We start from the raw sequence: 19,307 nt of genomic DNA, 5'->3' as shown, positions 1-19,307 counted from the left end.
TGTGATTAGCTAATTAAATCCCGAGTAGTATAAGTAGCTAGAATTTTAAAGTGTCACTAATAGTACTTGCAACATTCAGATGTCAGAGATTGCACACTTGGCATCTGTGTGGTACTGGTACTAGTAGTGATTCATTAAATTCTAATAGTTAACATCTAGCATTCATAAAGAACATCCTACTACACGGACCTTGAGCTGAATAACAAGGACATCAAAGAAATGCTCAAACGGTTTTCCATACTGACAGCAAAATGTGTGAGCTCACTCACTGCTTTTAAAAGACCAGCGCGCAGGCACCTGCACTCGACTCACAAACTGCGAATGCGGTCCAAACTTACACAAAATCAACAACCACGGGAGAGGAATAACGCTGTATTTCATTTCAGGTTCAGTCATCATTGACAGTGTAAATGTTTTCTGTTGTGAAAATAAAAATGCATTGGCAAAAGAAAGGAATGAACTGCAGACTCTTGTATACATGTGCATTATAGTTGCTTTGACATGACCCAGCCAATGGGTGCAAACAGATAAGAAAATAAGTACATTCATGCCATAAAAATATGAATGGGAATTAACTAGGGTAATTCATACAAACTCAGTTCACATAGTAGAAAACAAAATCCTGGAAATATTGGAGAGAATCATTTGATTGTCACTGAACTGAGCTAAAAAATCTTGCACAATTCACTCAATTATACAACTTCACCAGCACAGAATTCTGTTAAATAGGAGATAGAATATTGGAAATTATCATTTGATTGTTACTGAACTGAGCTCAAAAGGTGGAGTACAAAGTTGCTGTCCAGTACAAAGATTCTGTTCTTTTCGTTCGTAGCAATATTTATTCATTTTTACGTGTTAACTCTTCAAAGATGTTTGTTTGCATAATGGGTTAGTTGTAGTAGTACAAAGTTGCTGTCCGCTACAAAGTTTCAAAGAACAGAAATGAAAATGAATAAATATTGTAGGCGCTGTAAGTGAACTATAGTTAACGCAATTCATCTGTGCAGCTACACATGGATGCAAGCTAGAACAACCCATCTAGATAAAATAAACTAAAATAATACACCACAGATAAATCCAAAATAACTTTAACCAACAATTTCATGAATGTAATACATGTATGAACTTGAAAATAAAATGTTCAATGTCTGCTGACAAAAAAATATATAAAAGGGTAAAATGATTGTCCTGAATAAAACTTGACTAAAACGTTGATAGATTTCGTTGACTAAAACTAGATAAATATTTGTTTTCATTTTAGACTAAGATAAGGACCAAAATTCTTATAGTCAACTTCTTATTGGGATAAGGTTGACTAAATGTGCTAAAAACTAACAACGGCATTCAAAACTGGTCTAAAACTCAGACTACATTTAAAAATGGCCGATGAGATGAACTCCGCTTAGCTCCTATTTGCTTCAAACCAGGAAATGGGTGTGTGCAGTGGAGTTTCTTGCCGCATCGCACCTACGTACATCTCTCAGCCAGTCAGCTGACAGTGATGTCACATGTTTTGGATGTTTTAGAAACAGGTTGGAGAAGGTTCTTAGGGATTTCTCCGTGGTTACCAATGGGCTTTTTTTTGCAACTTTTTTTTTAAAAAACTTTAACCCAATTTCGAAAAGTCTCTCCAGTCTTCTCTAAATCGCACTCTACCTTCCCTTCTTTGTCCCCCATCTTACCTGTGTCTTATTTCTACTGCATAGGCTGATTGCAAAGTGAACTAATTATCTAAAATAGTTTTCTCCTGTGAAAGTGTGGCCAGCCGGTTGCAGAATAGCGTAAAAAAAAAAAAAGAATAGCACCAGCAGCAACATGTGTCTCGCTTTGCAAGGATTGTGTTGATCGTTTGAAAATTGAGTCCAAGTAGTGAGTCGTCTGCAAAAAGAGTTTTGGCCACTCAAAGTGTGTGTTACAAAATTGCCAAGTCAGTGCGAAGCAGTGTGTGTGCTTAGAGTTTTCCAAACTTTGCGAGTGGTTTTGCGATAGATATTAATAGTTGTAGAAATTGTGCCATAAGAGTCACCATTGGAGTTTGACCGTTCAGAAGAAAACTATAATATTACACATAAAACCGCATCTTATGTTTGAGCAGCGTGTCTTTGGGAAAACTTCCCAAGGCTCGAGAGGAGGGTAACGTCGGTGCCGGGGTCCTCCACATGGGGAGTTGAGGAAGAGGTGACTGGGGAAGATGCTGAGGAGGCAGGACAATAACAGCGGGTTTCAGCACCAATTGCTGGACCTTCTGGAGACGGACTGCAAATTTCGCCGGGGTGATAAGAGGAGGCACCGGACGCGGTTTGGATGTGGAAGTCACAGTGTTGAAAGCTGGGGTAATGATGTGGATTTTGGGATTCTTTTTTGGATTGGGGGTGCCTGAGTTGGAGTTTTCTAAGGTGCAGTGAGAGTCCGAAATGGAGTTCTGTGATGTCTCTAAGCGTGGTTTGGGCGGAGTTCCTGGAAAACCAAAAGAAAACATATTGGTGAATCTTGTGGAAATTATGTTTTTTGTCAGAAAAGCATTTAGATAAGTCGAAGTCCAACTGGTTAAATTGGAGCCAACACAAACTTACCACCATTTAAGGTGTCCCTAGTTAACTCCATTTGAATAAAGGTCAGATGTTCTAGTAGGCTTTTCCTGACATTTTGTTCCCTCTCTAACAGAAACAGAAAGTTTTACACTTATCACTGACTGTTCCCAACTCCTTCCAAAGCCTTACCACTACCATGCTTCACTGTAGTTATAGTGTTCTTTTGGCAATTAGCAGCAATGTGTTGCGTCAAACATAACTTTTGGAATTATGGTAAAAACATTTAACCTTGTTTTCTGCAAAAACACACTAGAAAACGCATAGGGCAAGATGTGTTATTATCCGATCAAACTAAGGTCGAATTTTGAGGAGTTGGCCATATTCCTAAAAGTGTCAATGCATAAAAATGTCAGTAAAATCACTGCTGAAATTGATTGGGAGTGCGGGCTTGAAATGGTGGCAGGTGTGTGGTGATTCCCATATACGTAACCCAAGTTTGAATGTGATTGGGTTATTCTGCACACAGACACATCAACCATTTATAAGATATGCACACTTTTGCAACTATTTTGCTGCTGACTTTTATTTCCCCTCTTATAAAAGATTTAAAAAAAACACTATTATTTTAAAGAATGAGAAGGAATTAAGAAGAACTAGGTGGACTACTAGAAATCCAAATGCTGAACATTGTAGAATTTGATTATTTATTATCCCCACTGCTTCATTCCTTAAAAAAAAAAAAAGAAAAGATAACTCCAATCATAAATATTACCCTGTGGTAAGTGTCGCTTTTTTTCAGAAACTTGGTGCTCTGTTTTTTTAACAAAGGTCACTTTGATTGGTCTGATAGCTTGTCCACGTTGCTTCTTTCTGGTTGGCTGGTTGGACTTGACACGCTCAGATTTGCGATTGGCAGACACCTTGGCCTGCACAGCCTGTGATCCCTCTTTTGCCACACTCTCGGGTTGAGAAGACTATTAAAAGAAAAACAGTAAGAAAATGATACGTTTTGGGCATAAACCAGAAATAGCGGTTATTTTTCCTTTTTTTGCATCTCGCAATTTTGCAACCCTTCTTTGATGTCAATTAGCGAGCTATGGGCAAAATAATTTAAAAAAACAATGCCAAGTCTAAGATGTCAAACATTCTAGAAGTTTGTTGTTACAATTAGAGTTGGCAGCCGTCATAACAAATTCTAAATAATTAACATTGTTAAATGAATACCTCTCTAGTAGTGACTATGACTTTTGAGAGTGTAACCCTTTGCATCTAATGTGTCCAGTGAGGCGAGAGTGCAGTTTTGTTTGATGTTATCTTGAAACTATTTCAATTAGCATTTAGAGTAATACAACAAGAAGAATTATCAGATCCATGCCGGCAACTACAGTATGTAATTGTCACACTAAATATACATTATCAAAGGAGCCCTTCCGCAAAGTGACAGCCGTGGGAGGTGCCTCCGTGTCCTTGCTGCTGGTCACCTGCAGTCTCATCAGCAGCTCACACCGCTTCCCTCAACACTTGAATAATTCACGACATGCACCGCAGAGACTTGCCGCTTTTTGTTTTTAAGTGCTTGAGCTGACATGCAAGCATGTAACAGTTTGTGCACGATATCGAAAGTGCTGGGTAAACATGTATGTTTGTCTATACTGTGCATGTGCATGCAATACTGTATTTGCATGCGTTTATGTGAGGATGTAGCCAAGGGCCTACAGGTAAAGCAGGTCTAGAGGTTCTCCCGTGTTTGGTGCCGTGAACTTCATTGATGCTAACTCATTCAGACAGGGGACATTGAATTATTCAACAGATACTCTCCCTTGTCTTACTTTCTTCTTCCTCCTCACCCCCATAATTTTTTTCTTTCCCCTCCATCTCCACCAACCTCGGTAAATCGCTCACTTTCTCCAACACAGCCTGAACTCACCCCGAATGTAAAATGTTACACTCTTAAATTATGAAGAAAACAAGTGGGAAAACAAGTAAAATTAGCATATTGTAACCAAGACAAGAGACCTTTAGGTCAAGATTTGCTCCACATTCCCAAGAAAATCTCCCCTGTCTTTATTGTTCCTGACTGTTTGGAAGGCCCATAAAGAACTTAAATGGTCGCATCCATGACAGCCCATGTAAGCCAGACAGCAGTCAAACACTTAGATAATTGCTATTTTTATGGCACTTTTCAGAGGGCCACAATAACTTTTGATTAGCTGAGTTTATTGCAGGTGCATGTGCGTGTGTGTGCGCGTGCGTGCGTGCGTGTGTGTATGTGTGTGGTTGTGGGGTCTCTGTTTCAGGCACCACTACAAGGGATTGATTATCTTTTCATTCCTATCTATGGAAGAATAAAAAATGATAGACGGTCCACAAGGAGATTGTGCTTCAGTGCAACAGAGCGCCAGTGGGGGGTAAAGCAGCTTCCAGAAGATGGAGGTACTTGAATCTGAAGTACATTTGCTAATTAGAAGGAATAAGTCATAAACATGTGTAATGTTGCAGAATAGGAAGAGGAGAATAATACATGAGATGAGGCTTGATGTTGCACTTTCACCAACTACTGCCACACCCTAAACCTAACCAACCCCAACCCTAAACCCCTAACACCGAACCCTAACCACAACCCAGGCCTCATCCCTAACCCCAACCCCTTCTAACCTTAACCACTAGTCCCGACCTTAACCTTAGTTGAAACCCTCATTTTAATTTGAAAACCTACTTTAAAACCCTAACCATTGTTTGAAAACTTTAACCCTAGTTTTGAACCCTACTACAAAACCCAAACGTTAGTTTTAAAATCTTACTTCAGAACCCTAACCCTGACTCCTAATTCCTATCCCTACCCCTAATTTTCATTAAAGGATAGCATACAACGGAATGAGGTCCCACGTGAGCACAATCGACAGCCTGAGCTGTTGAGATTTGTTCAAATATAAGCATCATAACAAAAAGACTTCAACGGCTGCCCAATGCGCAGTTTGAGTCAGTTCATCATAAAACATACGTATATACGCAGAAATCAATTTTGGCTTAAACAAGATGTTTGCGAGCGATTTTATTAGGCAAACTCCCAATTACCTTTGTTGATCAAACTAAAGCTTTATCTCATTTTCAGAAACTCAAAATGAATCACAGCAATCTTTTAAAAACATCTCGCATTAATGTCTCAGCTATCAACTCAAAGACATCCTTCAACTTCCCTAACTCCCACTTTTCTCATTGCCTCCTCCTATCCCCACATACGTACGTGACTGTGCTACATAGAGCCACTGGGACAAAGCCTTTGATTCATTTCTTTCCATCACTTCTCAGCAGTAATCATCCACCTTTCTTTACAGGAAGCACGCGACAATCTGACGGGGTCTGGTTGGTGACTGACATGTAGTGTAACATATCTCCCGGTCAAGACATACGATTGTATTTATGTTGTAGTCTGACAGCGCAACCGTCTGGAATGATAAAAAAGTCGTGTCGTCTGAGAAGGGCATAAATGTGTTGCTGCACCATTTGTGTGCAAATATATATTGCTTTCAGGGTTACAGCCAATGCAACATCGCTACTAGTTTTGTGAGTCCATCTATCGTGTTTTGCTTCAGTGTAATCATTATGACAAAGACGTTCTTATTGAGCAAAGTTATGGTGCACAGTTCTTATACAAGGGTGAAAAGCAGAACACATTTTTCTTCCACGTGCCCTTTAAAACATTCTGTTGTACATATTCTTATTTCAACATATGTTATATGATACATATGTGTTTGGACATGAGAACGAGATGATTTCAATCTCATCATTTAGGAACCAAAGGCATCCTATTTTATTCTGAAAGACCTTCACCTTTATTTTCACATCTCTGATGAGAATAGCCAGGAAGCAGCCATTACTCAGCTCAGAGGGCTCCACCCTGAAGAAACAGTTGCTTTCTTTTTGCATTTCACGACCTCCTGCATGGTCTGGAGAACAATTCAGGGCTTGGCTTTGAAGTAAACACAAAGACAGGAGAAGTAAAAGGTAAAAATATGAGTTTTATACTGCAATAAAGCAACACAGCACTACGCTACAAGAAAGAAAGAAAGAAAGAAAGAAAGAAAGAAAGAAAGAAAGAAAGAAAGAAAGAAAGAAAGAAAGAAAGAAAGAAAGAAAGAAAGAAAGAAAGAAAGAAAGAAAGAAAGAAAGAAAGAAATTGCCGTACCAGTAAGGACCAAGTGTGTCCTATGAACTAGTAGCTACATGAACCTGAAAATGGATCAAGGATATAGTATGTAAAAATAAATGCTCTGATGGCTTTGTATTCAACGCACATGGCACGAAGATGCAGTCGGTTAAAAGTACTGTCTAGCATAAGAATCTGTTCTTTTCTGCAGTAATGTTTGTTTGTAGGAAGTCAGTTGAATCGATCATAAAAAGAAAAGTTTTGTTTTATTCAATGTAACCTTTGGCATTTCTCGCTAAAAGAGTGCTAAGCCCTTAATCACAGTCAGTCTTCCAGAAAGAATATATTCTGCGAATGCAATTCAAAATATAAACTGTATATGCATGTAATCATATTCTAAAAAAATAATAGTCTGACTGGAGATTTGTAGTCTACCCTTTTCACAGCATTTTAAAAGCATGAAGTTGCACCTTTCAGTTTATACTGGAGGTGTTCTGAGATTTCGACAGAAGTCTACCTGGAGGGAGGCAATACTGACAGCAGAACAAACACACTCTGAAGGAGAGAGAGACGACAACAAATGCAGAGAGTCTGCTCACGAACTGAGACTAACCTCAACTCGTTTTTTCCGAGCCGCCATTCCTGCTGCGCCATCACATTGGCCTGCTCGATAGCTCTGGTCACAACCTCCTCATTCTCCTGAGGGTATGAGGAACAGGTTGCGTAAACAACCGCTAAAACTTTGGGAACTATAAAAATACAAAAACAGCATCCATTATTTTTCCACATTAGTCCAATTAGGGGATGCAAGGTAGAATGACTTCACAGCAATGAAAGTATGACGGGTGTGTTTGCATTATTTTAAAAGAAGAGTTTGAAATTTAAAAAAAAATCAAATAGTCATATTTGTTATGCGTTGAAAGAAACTCTGCCCTTTCTGGCCTCATCTTGTACCTCTTAACATGATTTCAACCAATCAGCGAAGAACAGATGTGGTGTCGAAGAAAAAAAAATGCTAAATGTTGAAATAAATGCTTCCACTGTGGTCGGCAGCTGGGGTTTTAATGACTATATGTTTCTAGGTATTTAAAACTGAGTTTAATGTTGAATTAAAAAACAATATAGTGTCTCTCGCTCGCCACTTTGTGACATTGCGCACAAACGATACATCGCAGCAACTAAACGAATTTTTATTTGTCGGTTCATTTTGAGTGGAGTCGGGCCGCGGTGGTACAGCGTTGAGTCAGTCTTGCCAGGCTACAGAATCACAGCAAAATACAATGAAATTGTGCCCTAAAAGGTTTCTTTTTGCAAGCTGAATGAACTTTCTGAGCTAATACTAATACCCAACAACTAGAATAACAAACGTGTTGTTAAATCAATACCTCCCGCACAGCATCACACGAGCAAATATTTTTGATGCAGCTCTTGTGTCGGCTCTTGGATTGTGCAATGTCAAGTGTGCATGTACGTATGTTGACCAACATTAGCATATCCAATTAAGGACAGACAATCTCCCAGGGACAGCATATGCGTGTTCTATTAGTATAAGATTAGATAATTAGGCACTCAGTCAGAGAGGTGAGCCAGGCTCCACACAGAGCTCATGCATGTGGTGCTTTTGTGTCAGTGTGTGTGTCTCAGCATGATAACAAGAGGTTTACGACACTCACACTTTAATGCATGATCAATATCTTCCCTCTGCTGTGCTATCAGAGCTTCCAGCCTGCTCTGGGCCACAGAATTCTGGGACAAGTCCTGCAGCAAGACGGCGTCTAAATATAAGAAACACCAAATTACTTGTTCAGTTCAATGTGATCTGGTTTAGAAAGACAACCTGCACACTCAAAACGTACCTCTGTTCTCTTGCAGTATGAATTCAAGTGGATTGCTGACTGCAGACAAGGAGCAGTTGGGAGTCAACAGGATAAGACGCACTTTTGCAAGACGCTTGTCACCACTGGTGAGAGACTGGAACCCCTCGTTTATCAGCTTCACATCTAAATAACATACAGGGATAGAGTTTGGACCATTGGCCATTGAAAGCTCAAATTAAGAGTTTCAATCATATTTTAGTATATGGCAGTAGCAAATTGCATTTAACACAATAATATAATATTTTTAAATATACAGTATATTTCTGCCAATGTGCAATATCTAGGGAGAACAATGTTTTGGACTTTTTTTTCCCCAACTTCATTTCATTAGACTTAATTGCTGTGATTTATGATGAAATCTCATTGTTGTTGAACAATGATACTGCACGAATAAACCTAAAATTGTGCTCATGACTTCCCTAATGTAAAAGACATCAAAGTCCCTAATTTAATGATAGCCTATTTTGAATGTAACCTTATGTGCATGATGAATGAACGTCATCAAAGTCCAAGAATGGTCTTAATGGACTTAATAACACAATAATGACAGCAGCGAGTCAGGTAATCAAGAAGCCAACATGCTTTTGGTAAGAATAATTTGATCATCAAAATTGAAGATGTAGCTCTAACGACGAGCAAGAGATCTATGGTCATGCTTACTCTTGCAGTTCATGTGGACGATGACTTGCTGCATCGCTTCCCTCTGAGCGTCCGTAAGACCACTGACACAAGCAAGGACTGTGGACTTGTCGCCATTGACTTTATGTTTCTCCTTAATGAGTGAGGCCATGTGGGAGACAGTGAGGCCAGAGAATCTGCCCACGATGAGGATGTCCCCATCGTGTGGTAGCAGGGAGACTGCCATGTTCGAGGCCAGGCTGCAAGATTTATCCTGCAACAAACAAATAGACAAACGAGACATGAACAAGAAACCGGGTTCGTGGTCGTAGCCTGTAAAGGTAAAACAAACAAACAGGAAAACTGCATTGCAGTGAAATTCAAACCGAGAAAGAGAGTCGGGCTTTTATAGAGGGTCATTCCAAAATTGGAGGACCAAATCATCACAGGATAATCAACAAGGAGCTGTGATTCTTTTTTTCTTCAGTAGAGAAATTGATAAATGTTGGAACTGAAGCAACTGTATTGTTATGAAACACACACATGTGACAGGAGATTTGTTATGGCTCAAATAGAAGCATGATATGATGTGAGGAAGTGATGTGAAATATTACAGTAGTTTCCGGGCAAACTCATCTTGGTTGGCATGAGGGATTGCATGCCGCTTTGTAATCAGTTTGAGACATAAGCTATAAATATCAGAGGACAGCGATGCCACTCTGTGTGTGTGTGTTTGTGTGTGTGTGTGTGTGTGTGTGCGTGTGTGCGTGTGTGCTTCCATTAAACCTGAATGATGAGTTTGCGGTTATGAAGCAGCGTGGTGGAATCCAGCCTTGCTTTCGTTCGAGCGGGGAATACCAGCAAATCCTCACAGTCAGGATCCTGGCAGAAGGTCTGCCCTTCCAACTGCCTGACTGAATTCATTTGGGAGAGGCCCGCTCTCATCAGCACACTTTGGATCTCATCCAGACTGAAAGCAAATTGTAGACGGTGGCGGAAGAGAGAATACACATTCAGCAGTTGGAGGAACACCCCCCCACACACACACACACACACACGAACAAACAAAAAAACAACCACAACAAAATTTGTGAACGGTTGCACTGGGTAGCAGTAACTCAATATGCAGTAGCAATATTAGTCATTTTTCAAACTGGATAAAGAATATATGAGTATTGTTATATCTATCTACATGTGTTGCTCCAGCATTTGTGTTCAAACATCCTTTGCTTAAAACCTCAGCTATAAGTGCTGTGCTATAACTAAATATGTATTGTACTGTATCTATATATACTATTTTTTAGCATGTTTTCAAATGTTTATTAGCATGTTTTAAACAGACTGCGAGTAATTCTCTATTATTTTAAAAAACTTGAAGCTTCTTCTAAGACGAATTGTTTACAAGCTGCCAAACTGCTGCTTGTTGTGAGAGGTGAGTTGAGATAAGTCCACTGCCACCATACACTTTTCGAAAATGTTGGTGTCTAAATTGTCCTCTAATTCTGGAGTGATATATAAGACAATAGAAATGCTGTATGGCCTTTTCAAAGGACTTTATATCTGTCTTATGCGCTGTCAAAATATTCGGAGACACACAACATTCTCACACACACACACACACACACACACACACACACACACACACACACACACACGCTGGCACACATCCCAGGTGTGACCTTTCCAGTCTCAGAGCTGGTGGAGGGTAGTTGCTGATTGAATGTCCCTCAGTGGCACGATTTACACCTGAGTGAATCAGCCCTGTCCAAAAGACACCTTTGTATATTGTAACACAACCGTATACACTCACTTACCTAGGTGCACACACGCACACACAAACACACACAGACAGACACACACAGTTTAATTGGGTGTCAGCTGGCCTCCCGGGCAATAAAATATAAGGAAGCACTACCAAACTGAAAAGTCTGCATGCAGTGAAAAAAGGAGAGTTACATGGTGCACTAATACTCATCTCATCAAGTGTGTGTGCAGGAGTGTGTAAAAGTACCCTATGAGTGTATGTGTGCACATGTGTGCTGACCTGCTCCTCAGTGCATTGACCCATGCATAAAGTGGCAGCCTGTTGGATCGCTCCTGCTTCACCTTCACACTCTCAGGGAGAATGCAGTCAAGAGATGAAAGGTCATGTTTGATTCTGTATCGGGCTAGTGAGGCTTCTAGCTTTGTTTTAGACCTGAAAACAACATTCAGTATACAGTTCAAGAGTGATTTTTTTCCTCACTATTGTTCATCTTGAAAATTGACAAATCAACATTGGAATTTATCAATGTGCCCTGCAAATGGTTTGTGACCTTTTCCGCCTGCCCAAAGTCAGATGAGTTGCAATTTAACTCAATCTTCTTCCCCTACCTGATGAGATAGCTCTCCACGTCTCTGACTTCCTGTATGGAGTCTTCAATCCTGTTATCCTTCTGGAAGAACTTCCTGTCCTGGAAGTCATAGAGCATGACGGCAAAAAGGCTCATCTGATCATCTGGCTGCAGGACAAAAAGTAACACATGCTGTTATTTTGTGAGAGGAGCAAATGAATAAAGCATGAGTATGTCTGGAGACCTCTGGCCACTTTAAGGGGCACAATATCATGTTTGTATATGCTGGAAGCTCAAATCACCAACTTGGCAATGGCCTCATAGTGGTGAATGCATTACCCAAGACGTGGGCACACAATTGGCTAGAGGATCTCCACTTCCCACTGTAATTATAGCTCCAAAATTCTAGATTTACTATGTGTAATATAATTCTAGATTTGCATATTTCAAGTGGGGAGTGACACCTGCAGCATCCATGGAGCATTGCCCTCTAAAATTAAAAGACAAACTCCTTTCCAACTGCTGCATTGCTGACAATTCATTACAAAAGACAGCAATGTCTTATATGCCTTTCCATATTAATATTTTGTGCTCAACCTAGTGTGTATAATACTAATATAATACTTGAATTGGTACCTATGTATTAGTAGTAGAGTCCTTCAGACAGACTGAAATAAACCATTGTACATTAAGTCACATCATTGCATTTCTCCAAAGCACCAAGCAATAAAACACCAATAAAATACTTTTTGTACATCAAGTATCACTTGGCCTTTACCAAGTTTAAGTCTTTCACTGTGGGAAAATTCCAAGTCATTACGTTGCTGGACAACAGTATCCCCTCTAACGTAAAAGTTTCCCAGTAAACACCGGCTATGTTTAGTCACCTCAGCAACAGGACAAAACAAGATAGGCCAGTTCTGTCACTTATTTTAATCATTTATTTTTTTCGATGTAGAAATATAACATCCTCATGTTTGAATAAGGTGTTATTTATTTATAGTTCTAGAGTGTCAGATCTGTTTTTGTCAAGTGTCAAAATGCACTTACAGTGGCCTTGAAAAAAATTAAAGTCCACACATGCCTGCTTAAATTCCAGCTTTTTGTTGGACAGAAAAATGAAAACAAGATCAAATATTTTAAAACTTGTTTTCTTCCATTAATGTAGCCTTTAACAATGAAGTTCGGCTAGTCTAGTAGGCTTTTCCTGACATGTTTTATTCCACTTTCAAGCAGAAAACCAAAGGCTTTTCGATATTAGCAGGTGCATTGCATGTCTAGCAGTATAATCACCATGTTGGTATTTAAATGACATGAAATAACACTAAACACCCAAAGTTGCACATCAGTCTGAATTTGGTAACATAATTAAAACGTATTTTCACATGAGTTCAAGGACATATAATGGAACATCGTTTTAGATTAATGTTTCATCTGGCTCATTTCACACTGCGCGTGGGTCTATTCCTGCTCAGTCCCTCGATTCCCCCTTTGTCCTTCAGGCTCTTTCAATTCTCCCCAGGATTTAGGGTTAATTTAGTCCCCACATTGTGATCCAGAATGCCAGAGGCTCTTTTACAACCCAAACTATCTATATCGTCTTTAGTCTCCCTTTCCACCCCCACTCCAAGTACACTGATGCACTTTTACCCGCCAGTCTGATTCCACCGTTGCGTCCTGTCTCCATCAAGGTTGAACTTTATAGACGCCATCAGGGTAAAAGAAGATGGGAGCTACTTCTAAAGCGTGTCTCATTGCGGCTGAGCTTTACTGTCTTACTCGAAGGATGCAGAGTAACAATCTGCACCGCAAAACACAAGAGCAATTCACAAGGCGTGAAAGTGTTTGTGTGCTCACGCATCACAATATGGGCAAAAGTATTGAGACCGATGAATGTTACCCTGACAAGAAATGAAAATATTGAACTGAGGACTTACTAAATTTAGGGATTTTTTTGAGTTCCTGCCCTTTCATCCAAAAGGACATTGCGTGATGTCAGCGGTTCACCATGGTGAGAACAATTACTAGCTTGGTGATGTCATTTCAGCTGAGTCATGTAGCTCACTTTTTTTGTCACTTTCTCATTAGCTGGCTAACAAGGTTTTAGAAACCGCATGTATGGTGAGAGTGACCACCTATTATTATTTCAAATATGTATGTGATTAAACAAGATGATTTTTTACAAGAGAGACATAAGGAATTCATACAAAATAAAACTGGTTTTGAACTCATTTTATCTGTTGTATGAGGTGCGTAACTTAAAGGCCATGTTAGGGGGTGCGCAATAGCTACAATATTCGCTTTTACCAAATCTATAGTTTTATTTTGTCTTGTGAGAAGCATTGTTTACACATTTGTTTCTGTATTTTGTGCACGGACTGCTTGAAATTTGATGGGGAGACAGTCCTCCAAATCCAGACAGACCCATATAATATATTGTTGTATGTTTGCTTCTTAACTAGACCATCATCAAAATTCATGACAACCCCATCATCCAACACATCTTGTCTATGTTGCCCTTTTCTGGCTCACTACACATCTGCGTGTGTTTTATTACTAGCCAAGTTTTCAGAACAGAACAACCCTTCATCTTCGCCAGGCATCTTTTACGAGCGGTGTAAAAAGTAACTTCATGACAATCTCCTCCAGGGTATACGTCTTTTTTTTCCTTCAAACAGCAGAAGTAGCGATGGGTTGGCTACTAGCGGCTGGATGTTCATGTGTGTGCTGGGGAAAAAAAAAAAGCTCAACGCATGACATTTAGAGTTGGCTCGTGAGTGAACGATTCCTTCAAAATAACGACTTTCTTCAGTGAACGAGAGTGAACAAATCACTTCCTAAAGTGATTCGTTGTTTGTTCAGTTCATATCACTTCAACCAGTAGGTGTCGGTGATGCGCATTGAAGCTGGTGCCACATCGCCGTAAAACAAAACGAAGAAGAAAATAACGTAACTTCCCGTTCACAAATGAGTCGTGTATTGCATTCCCCGTTTACCAACTGAACGGAGCTGTGAGTGAACGAGTCAGTGAGTGAGTGATTTGCATTTCCAGTTCATCGCGAGAAGGGATCAGTGAGGGAACGTGTTGCGTCTCCTGGCGTGAACTATGTAAACCAGAATGTAGATTTACGATTTGCCAAGGAAAGAAAGAAGCACTCACTGAAACACCACTTCTTTTATGCACGTTTTCTCCAAGCTAACGGCTAACTTTATTGCATAAGGGATGCGCCGTTATGCAACAACGGGGAGATTATGCTTCTCTTTGGGTAATCTTGATTTTATAACACTTATAGTAGTTTTTAAATAACGTGTATGCATCTATACGCCTAAATATTGTTATCCAATATATCTACTGCAATTTCACATTAGATTGCTGGTTTGAAATGTACTTTTATTATTATTATTTTTTTTTTTTAAATAAACATTTATGTTAAAACTTGTCTGGTGTTTTATTCCTTGTTTTTATATTCGCCAATTAAAACATAAAAATCAGACATTTGGTTAACTGCTTTGTATGACAATATGTGTTTTACGTTGTTATATGAGTTGGTGTCCCCCAAAATAACAAATGTCGGCATAACGTATTATTTTCCAACCTTTTATTCAAACACATTTGGTATAATAACACCATCAACTACAATCCATCCATCCATCCATCCATTTTCTGAACCGCTTAGTCCCCACGGGGGTCGCGGGAGTGCCGGAGCCTATCCCAGCCGTCATCGGGCAGCAGGCGGGGGACACCCTGAACCGGTTGCCAGCCAATCGCAGGGCACACAGAGACAAACAACCATTTGCACTCACACTCACACCTAGGGACAATTTGGAGTCTTCAATCGGCCCACCAAGCATGTTTTTGGGATGTGGGAGGAAACCGGAGTGCCCGGAGAAAACCCACGCGGGCCCGGGGAGAACATGCAAACTCCACTACAATCCAACAAATACAAAATTAAAACATCAATGTCGGCATAACGTGTGTCGGCTGGCATAACAGCAACGCTCTGTCACTCACTCGTGAGTCTTCGCGAACGAACCTGAAAATGGCGGTGTACCTAATAGAGTGTGTCAGAGTGTGTGAATGACGTCACAGATCCAACAGCCAATCAGGAGGTGGGGGTGAGGGCGGGTGTGGCACTTTTCACTTTCACTTTAGCTTTTTCCCTAATGAAGTGGCCTGTGATTAGGTACACCTCATGGACACGTCAATAGGTACACTACACGAGGTAAGAAAATAAATAAATGAATAAGAAAGTGTAGCGAACGATTCGGTGAACAATTCTTTTGAACAAATCTTTTGAGTGAACCGATTCTAAAGGTTCAGTTCATTTGAGAACTGGAATGCACATCACTAGTACAAAAGAGTGCAGACGGGAAACAGCTGCAAGTGCGATATAGCCGACTGGTTTGTGACATGCGCTCTCGCTGGGTTAGAGCTTGGTTCGATCCCAGGAGTGAACATTTACCTGAACGTGCTTTTAGAATTGGAACCTCGCTTTGTATGCATATGCAAACAAATGCAAGTATTTATGTGTATTTTCAAGCATGTATGTCATGAAATTTTCAAGTGTACCTAATAACAGGTCACTTTATTAGGGAAATATCATGGTCAAAGGTCACAGGTGTCAAGCTCTAGTCCTCGGGCCGCATTCCAACATGTTTTCCAAGATTCCCTCGTTAAATGCACCTGCGTGAAAAGTTTTAGCTCTGCAGAACGTGAAAATGAACAAAATCTTTTCACGCAGGTGTGTTTAACGAGGGTAACTTGAAAAACATATTGGAACGCGGCCCCTCGAGGACTGGAGGTCGACACCCCTGGTTTAAGTGAAAAGTGCCACACCCGCCCCCACCCCCACTTTCTGATTGGCTGGTTGATCTGTGACGTCACTTGGACAATCCATTAGGTTCACCGCCATTTTCAAGTGTACCTAATAACAGGCCACTTTATTAGGGAAATATCATGGTCAAAGGTCACAGGTGTCAAGCTCTAGTCCTCGGGCCGCATTCCAACATGTTTTCCAAGATTCCCTCGTTAAGTGCACCTGCGTGAAAAGTTTTAGCTCTGCAGAACGTGAAAATGACCAAAATCTTTTCTCGCAGGTGTGTTAACGAGGGTAACTTGGAAAACATATTGGAACGCGGCCCCTCGAGGACTGGAGGTTGACACCCCTGGTTTAAGTGAAAAGTGCCACACCCGCCCTCACCCCCACTTTCTGATTGGCTGGTTGATCTGTGATGTCACTTGGACACTCCATTAGGTACACCGCGATTTTCAAGTGGACCTAATAACAGGCCACTTTATTAGGGAAATATCATGGTCAAAGGTCACAGGTGTCAAGCTCTAGTCCTCGGGGCCGCGTTCCAACATGTTTTCCAAGTGACCCTCGTTAAGCGCACCTGCGTGAAAAGTTTTTGGTCACTTTCACGTTCCTCAGGAGCTAAAACTTTTCACGCAGGTGCACTTAACGAGGGAATCACACGGACACTCCATTAGGTACACCGCCATTTTCAAGTGTACCTAATAACAGGCCACTTTATTAGGGAAATATCATGGTCAAAGGTCACAGGTGTCAAGCTCTAGTCCTCGGGGCCGCATTCCAACATGTTTTCCAAGATTCCCTCGATAAGTGCACCTGCGTGAAAAGTTTTAGCTCCTGCAGAACGTGAAAATGACCAAAATCTTTTCACGCTGGTGTTTAACGAGGGTAACTTGGAAAACATATTGGAACGCGGCCCCTCGAGGGCTGGAGGTCGACACCCCTGGTTTAAGTGAAAAGTGCCACACCCGCCCTCACCCCCACTTTCTGATTGGCTGGTTGATCTGTGACGTCACACGGACACTCCATTAGGTACACCACCATTTTCAGGTGTACCTAATAACTTTATGCATTTTTTGTACATGTCAAGAATGTGTATTTGATTACTTGGTCTTTATTTTGGGGGACACCAACACATGTTACACAACGTAAAACACATACATATTGTCATATAAAGCAGTTAACCAAATGTCTGATTTTTGTTTTCATGCCCAAAAAATAAAAACAAGGAGTCAAACATCAGACAAGTTTTAACAGGTTTTAATGTTTATTAAAATAAAAATAAAAACAAGGAGTAAAACACCAGACAAGTTTTAACAGGTTTTAATGTTTATTAAAATAATAATAATAATAATGATAATAAAAGTACATTTCAAACCAGCAATCTAATGTGAAATTGCAGTAGATATATTGGATAACAATATTTAGGCGTATATATGCATACACGTTATTTAAAAACTACTATAAGTGTTATACAATCAAGATTACCCAAAGAGAAACATAATCTCCCCGTTGTTGCATAACGGCGCATCCTTTATGCAATAAAGTTAGCCGTTAGCTTGGAGAAAACGTGCATAAAAGAAGTGGTGTTTCAGTGAGTCCGTCTTTCTTTCCTTGGCAAATCGTAAATCTACATTCTGGCTTCCATAGTTCACGCCAGGGGACGCAACACGTTCACTGACTGATCCATTGATGCACGGGAAGGCAGTTGACCCATTAACTCGTTCGCGAACGGGAAAGTCAGGATTCGTTCCCTCACTGATCCGTTCTCGCGATGAACTGGAAATGCAAATCACTGACTCGTTCACTCACAGCTCCGTTCAGTTGGTGAACGGGAAATGCAATACACGACTCGTTCGTGAACGGGAAGTTACGTCATTTTCTTCTTCGTTTTGTTTTACGGCGAGGTGGCACCAGCTTCAATGCGCATCACCGACACCTACTGGTTGAAGTCATATGAACTGAACAAAGAACGAATCACTTTAAATACCCAATACATATGAGAGAAATTTGATTTCATCAGGACATTAATATTAATAGTTCAGCTCAAAAAGGCGATGCGTCACTTTCCATGCAGATTGGTACATTCAGGCAACATGTGCAGTCGCTTACCTTGAAACTAAGTAAAAAATGAAAAAAAATATCAGTTCGCGGATCAGGTTGAAATTCAATGAAGACACACAATTTATATAATATTTAAGACTCTAACTCTTTGTGAAGCATTTGAGATTTAGGACTTTTGCATGTCCGTTATGTAAATAAATTAATTGTGTCCTGAACTCTTCTTTCCAAAATCTCAGCCTCTTTGCCCAAATATGGCATTGCCTTGAGGAAGTGTATGTCATTTTCAAATAATGTGAAAGAGCAGACTCAGTCAAGACAGACAGAGGACATAAAAGACTCAAACTCCTTTGTGGGTGGATAAGAGGAGCACATGAATGCAATACATCAATATCACTGTAAGTGATTAGAGGCTGGAGATCAGAACAAACAGTGTGTGCAGGGTGAACAGCAGGACATGAATATAGGACAGAGCTGTGTAAAGCCTTGGTTGAGAGTGAGACTGTGAAATTAAGAATGCTACACATAGGGAAAAATAGGGCAAACTAGAAAACTGGTTGGTTTTTCATAGTGAAATAAAAGGTTATAATTTTTTGTGCTTAGTGCGCTACACTCCATCTGTGTGCAAAAGTTGTCAGTGGAAAAGGTCACTTACTATTGGGTGAGAGATGAAAACGCCACCGTCAGTTATGACATCCTCCAGTAGTTCTTGATCTGTGCAAAAAAAAGTGCACCGATTTTTACATGCAATTAACTTTAGTGGATTATAATAAATGTGATGCAATAATGTAGTAGACCCAAGTGTTATTAAGAATTCAATATTTTAAGCCGCTGTATAATTGTGCACAATTTGAATATTTACACTGTACTTACATGAAAAACATATTGAAACTGTATTAAAATAATGATTAGATAAAAATCTA

General features: G+C 40.1%; 2 protein-coding genes across 2 annotated transcripts; both read right to left on the bottom strand.

The window, feature by feature from the left end:
- Window positions 1–1,650: 1,650 nt before the first annotated feature.
- On the bottom strand, window positions 1,651–7,609 carry LOC119129356 (putative methyltransferase NSUN7). Its single transcript, XM_037262539.1, has 4 exons — window positions 7,295–7,609; window positions 6,366–6,504; window positions 3,307–3,508; window positions 1,651–2,460 (listed from the first exon to the last, which is right to left on the bottom strand). Exons 1-4 carry the CDS (start codon window positions 7,468–7,470, stop codon window positions 2,066–2,068), a joined length of 912 nt encoding a protein of 303 aa, XP_037118434.1. The 5' UTR covers window positions 7,471–7,609; the 3' UTR covers window positions 1,651–2,065.
- A 698-nt stretch (window positions 7,610–8,307) lies between these two features.
- On the bottom strand, window positions 8,308–10,436 carry LOC119129739 (putative methyltransferase NSUN7). Its single transcript, XM_037263129.1, has 4 exons — window positions 9,963–10,436; window positions 9,219–9,450; window positions 8,538–8,681; window positions 8,308–8,456 (listed from the first exon to the last, which is right to left on the bottom strand). Exons 1-4 carry the CDS (start codon window positions 10,119–10,121, stop codon window positions 8,308–8,310), a joined length of 684 nt encoding a protein of 227 aa, XP_037119024.1. The 5' UTR covers window positions 10,122–10,436.
- Window positions 10,437–19,307: the final 8,871 nt, after the last annotated feature.

This window comes from Syngnathus acus, chromosome 10, assembly GCF_901709675.1.
Source record: "Syngnathus acus chromosome 10, fSynAcu1.2, whole genome shotgun sequence".
In the NCBI taxonomy this organism is placed as follows: Eukaryota; Metazoa; Chordata; class Actinopteri; order Syngnathiformes; family Syngnathidae; genus Syngnathus; species Syngnathus acus.
The sequence above is the reverse complement of the archived record's forward strand: the minus strand, read 5'-3'. Positions and strand labels throughout refer to the sequence as shown.